Genomic DNA, 3,840 nt, shown 5'->3' on the forward strand with positions numbered 1-3,840 from the left:
TTTTTTTTTTTTTTTTTTTTTGAGGCAGAGTCTCACAATGTAGTCTAGGACAGCTTCAAACTTGCTAGGTATCTCGGGCTGGCCTTTAGCCTCCTCCTTCCTTGGCCTCCCAAGTGCTGGGATTAGAGGCGTATGCCCTCACACCTGGCTCCACATAACTCTTACGAAGCTTGCTGTGCGGTCCTTATTCCTCAAGGTAATTGTTACTGTGAGTTTTCTCTGTGTCTCATATTTAGAAATATTTTTGCCACTTATGTATACAGCCATAAAATAGCATTATTTTGCGTGTTTTGGAACCTGCTTGAACTAGTTTTAGCACCTGCATTTCTGTTTGCAGTTTGATTTTAGTTTAATGTATTTTTGGAGAGTTCAGCCATTTCTATTCATTTTTACTGTCATATAGTATTCCACCATATAATTCATTTTACTTTGAAAGTTTAGGTTGTTTCCTAAGTTTTTGCAGTTGTAAAACAGGAGTTGGCTGTGGTGGTGCCCCCTGTAATCTCAGCAATCAGGAGGCTGAGGCAGGAAGATTGCCACAAGTTTGAGGCCAGCCTGGCTACAAAGTGAGTTCAAGGCCAGCCTGAACTGCATAGGAACACCTTGTCCTCTTTCCCCACCAAAAGAGAGGAAAGAAGAGGAAGGCAGGACAGAAGGAAGGAAGTGGATTTGCATATTTGTTTGCAAGTGTTTCTCTAGGGAGCTCACCCAGAAAATGGTGAGGTCATAGGGTGTGCCATTCATTGGCTCATCCACTCATGATGCACGTGTTTGTGCCAGCTTTCTCTGAAGTTCTTTTACTAATGTAACCCCTCTGTGCGGTGTGAAAGGCCCCACCTTGCTGTGCTCCTCACAGGTTCCCCACAGGTGGGGCTGACTTGGAGTGGCCCGTCCGTCTGGGCGCACGTCCTGTAGAGGTCTCTCTGTAGCGTGGGCTTTCTCACTGGGTGTTGGTAGACGCAGGTCAGAAGCAGACATTTTGTGTTCTCTGGTGTTTTAGCCACATACCTCTGGAGAGTTCTGTGACGTCTTGAGCAGCTGCCCATGAGGGGCAGCTCTGTGCCCGGGTGCCCGTGGGTGACACAGACCTGCGCAGGCTGTGAGGCTGAGGGGACCTTTTGCTGGCCAGGCTGTCAGGGGCGCCACGCTGGGGTCCCGCCCTAGGTGGCCCTCCCGCTCACGCACTGCTGACCTCGCCTTCTTCTCCGCAGGGTGTAGCTGAGTAAGATGGACGGTAGCTTTGAGTGTGACTGTGGTGAGCTAGAGCCACCTGATCACTGACAGAGGCCACCTGCTGCTACCAACAGCCGGGGCTTCCTGTCAAGACAGCGGCCCAGGGAGGACGGAGCCGCCCAACAACGCTGCTGGGCCGGCGGCTGACCCTGCTCGGGACCAGCCCAACACTGAATGTACCTGCGCTGTGAGGAGATGCCTCGCCGCCAGTCGTGTGCACATTTATCCGCACCTCTGTTACTCGTTCAGGCACTGAGCAAGGAGAGCTGAACGCAGAGTATGTCGTGCATTCCGTTTGAGTCTCTTGAGTGTTCCCTTTAAATGTCTGCAGTTGCTGCCCCTTTCGTGGACTATGATGACTGCAGTCTCCTTCAGTCCACGACATGAGTAGGGCTTTGTGAGCGTCCTGTCTGCGGGGACTCGGCGGGCCTGGTGGGCACAGGCGATGGATGTCGGGAAACATCGTGCCGGGCGGCGTGATCCTTTCTCGCCTTCCCTTTGAGTGCACCTTCCTTTTGGTGCCAGTTTTCACCCTTGTTTACAGAAGTTTACTAGTTGGAAAGGAAAAAGCAAGAGTGAGGGTTTCACGATGGCAGAGAAATTCGAAAGTCTCATGAACATTCATGGTTTTGATCTGGGCTCTCGATATATGGACTTAAAACCATTGGGCTGTGGAGGCAACGGCTTGGTTTTTTCTGCTGTAGACAATGACTGTGACAAAAGAGTGGCCATCAAGAAAATTGTCCTCACCGATCCCCAGAGTGTCAAGCACGCGCTCCGGGAAATCAAAATCATCCGACGGCTGGACCACGACAACATTGTGAAGGTGTTCGAGATCCTGGGCCCCAGCGGCCGCCGGCTGGCTGACGACGTGGGCGCCCTGGCGGAGCTGAGCAGTGTGTACATAGTGCAGGAGTACATGGAGACGGACCTGGCCACCGTGCTGGAGCAGGGGCCCCTGCTGGAGGAGCACGCGCGGCTGTTCATGTACCAGCTGCTGCGTGGCCTCAAGTACATCCACTCAGCCAACGTGCTGCACAGGGACCTCAAGCCGGCCAACCTCTTCATCAACACGGAGGACCTGGTGCTGAGGGTCGGGGACTTCGGGCTCGCCCGCATCATGGACCCACACTACTCCCACAAGGTAGGCGCCAGCTCCCGGGTGCAGCTGGAGGGTGGGAGCTGGTGTTCCTCGTGTCCAGGAAGGGCAGGGCTGTGTGTCAGGGCAAACTCAAGTGTGGGAGGGTATGCCCGCTGCTTGCGACTCCAGCTCGCATCACTTGCAAGCAGAACTACTGAAGATAAGAGGGTGCTGTTCCACCTGCAGGTCTCCCTTGTCCTTTTGCCAGGCTTATTCTGTGCTACAGCCAGGCCTTGTTCAAACAAACCGACTTGGCATAACTCATTGGGTGTTACGGACTCTGTGGCCCAGAAGATTCCTAGCACCTTCACCTCAGATGGCAGCTTGTTCTCCTATAAGAAAGTTTTCCAAGCAGCACGCTGGCCACTGAAGTCTGAGATGGAGCTGGGAGCCCTGCCTGCTTAGCCTTCCGTAACACACCTCAAAAACAAATCGTCTTGAGGGGTTTCCCACAGTAAGGACGTGTTTGCTGTTTAGAAAAACATAGTGTGAGTGCTGCACCGGGGTGGAGGCCCGTGGCCCCTTCACGGTAACAGTGAAGTGCCGTGGAGGGGCACGGACAGGAGCCACACTGTCTGGCAGGACCCTACTCCCACCTCTGCTGGCCGTCGCTCCAACCCTGTGACCTCCCTCAGGCCTGCACTGCGCGCCAGCCCGGTCCTGGCATTGGGCAGAGGGGGAATAAGGTGCACACGTGTTTTTGTCGCATGTTCTGTAAACACAGAGCAGTGGAGAGTTGGAAGTGGCCCCCTGGTGCCGTAGTGCCTTGCCCTGTGGCCGGAAGGAAGCACACTGACTGCTTCGTCTCGTGGGGGCACGGAGCACAAATCGCTCCTCCCTGTACTGTCCATCTGGTGTGTGGCTTGAGGGAAGCACTGGATTCTTTTCATTTCTTTGTTTATCCTTTTAGACAGGATCTCAGTATGTAGCCCAAGCTGGCTTCCAACTTGCAGTGATCCTCCTGCCTCAAGCTCCCAAGTGCTGAGATTGCAGGCGTGCACCACCATGCACTGGATTCTCACGCGTATTTCCTCCCCATTACACAGGTCGTCTATCCCAGGGGGAGTGTGCCTCAACTCAGCAGTATCGGAACCTTGAAAATGGGCCTGGAAAGCACCAGTATTCTTTTAGGATTTCATAATTACTTTTTCTGGTCTTGGTTGTTTAGCTAAAGTAAACGAAAGAATGAAAGTCCATATTTTTTTCTCTCTAGGGTCACCTTTCTGAAGGACTGGTCACTAAATGGTACAGATCTCCACGTCTCTTGCTGTCCCCTAATAACTACACGAAAGCCATTGACATGTGGGCTGCAGGCTGCATCTTTGCAGAAATGCTGACTGGGAAAACCCTCTTTGCAGGTTCGTGTCTTTTAGGAAAATGTTGCCCCAGAGGGAAAGAACTTTGCATTTGTTTGGGGAACAAGATTTATTTATTATTATTTTTTTAACTTTTTTTTTTTTTTTTTT

The 3,840-nt window shown here is 52.3% G+C and overlaps 1 protein-coding gene across 3 annotated transcripts in view; it reads left to right on the forward strand.

The window, feature by feature from the left end:
- Mapk6 (mitogen-activated protein kinase 6) overlaps positions 1 to 3,840 on the forward strand; it is a 22,011-nt gene that overhangs the window by 10,188 nt on the left and 7,983 nt on the right. Inside the window, exons 2-3 of one of the 3 annotated variants that reach the window (XM_010609077.3) lie at positions 1,212 to 2,377; positions 3,588 to 3,732. In XM_010609077.3, the coding sequence (XP_010607379.1) occupies positions 1,823 to 2,377; positions 3,588 to 3,732 (700 nt within the window). In that variant the 5' untranslated portion in view covers positions 1,212 to 1,822. Of the gene's footprint in view, positions 1 to 407; positions 2,378 to 3,587; positions 3,733 to 3,840 lie in introns of those variants that run through there. The other 2 variants (XM_010609078.3, XM_010609076.3) reach the window with 2 other exon arrangements.

The sequence above is a fragment of the Fukomys damarensis genome, unplaced genomic scaffold, assembly GCF_012274545.1.
Source record: "Fukomys damarensis isolate Sample0158 unplaced genomic scaffold, DMR_v1.0_HiC HiC_scaffold_17, whole genome shotgun sequence".
Lineage (NCBI taxonomy): Eukaryota > Metazoa > Chordata > Mammalia > Rodentia > Bathyergidae > Fukomys > Fukomys damarensis.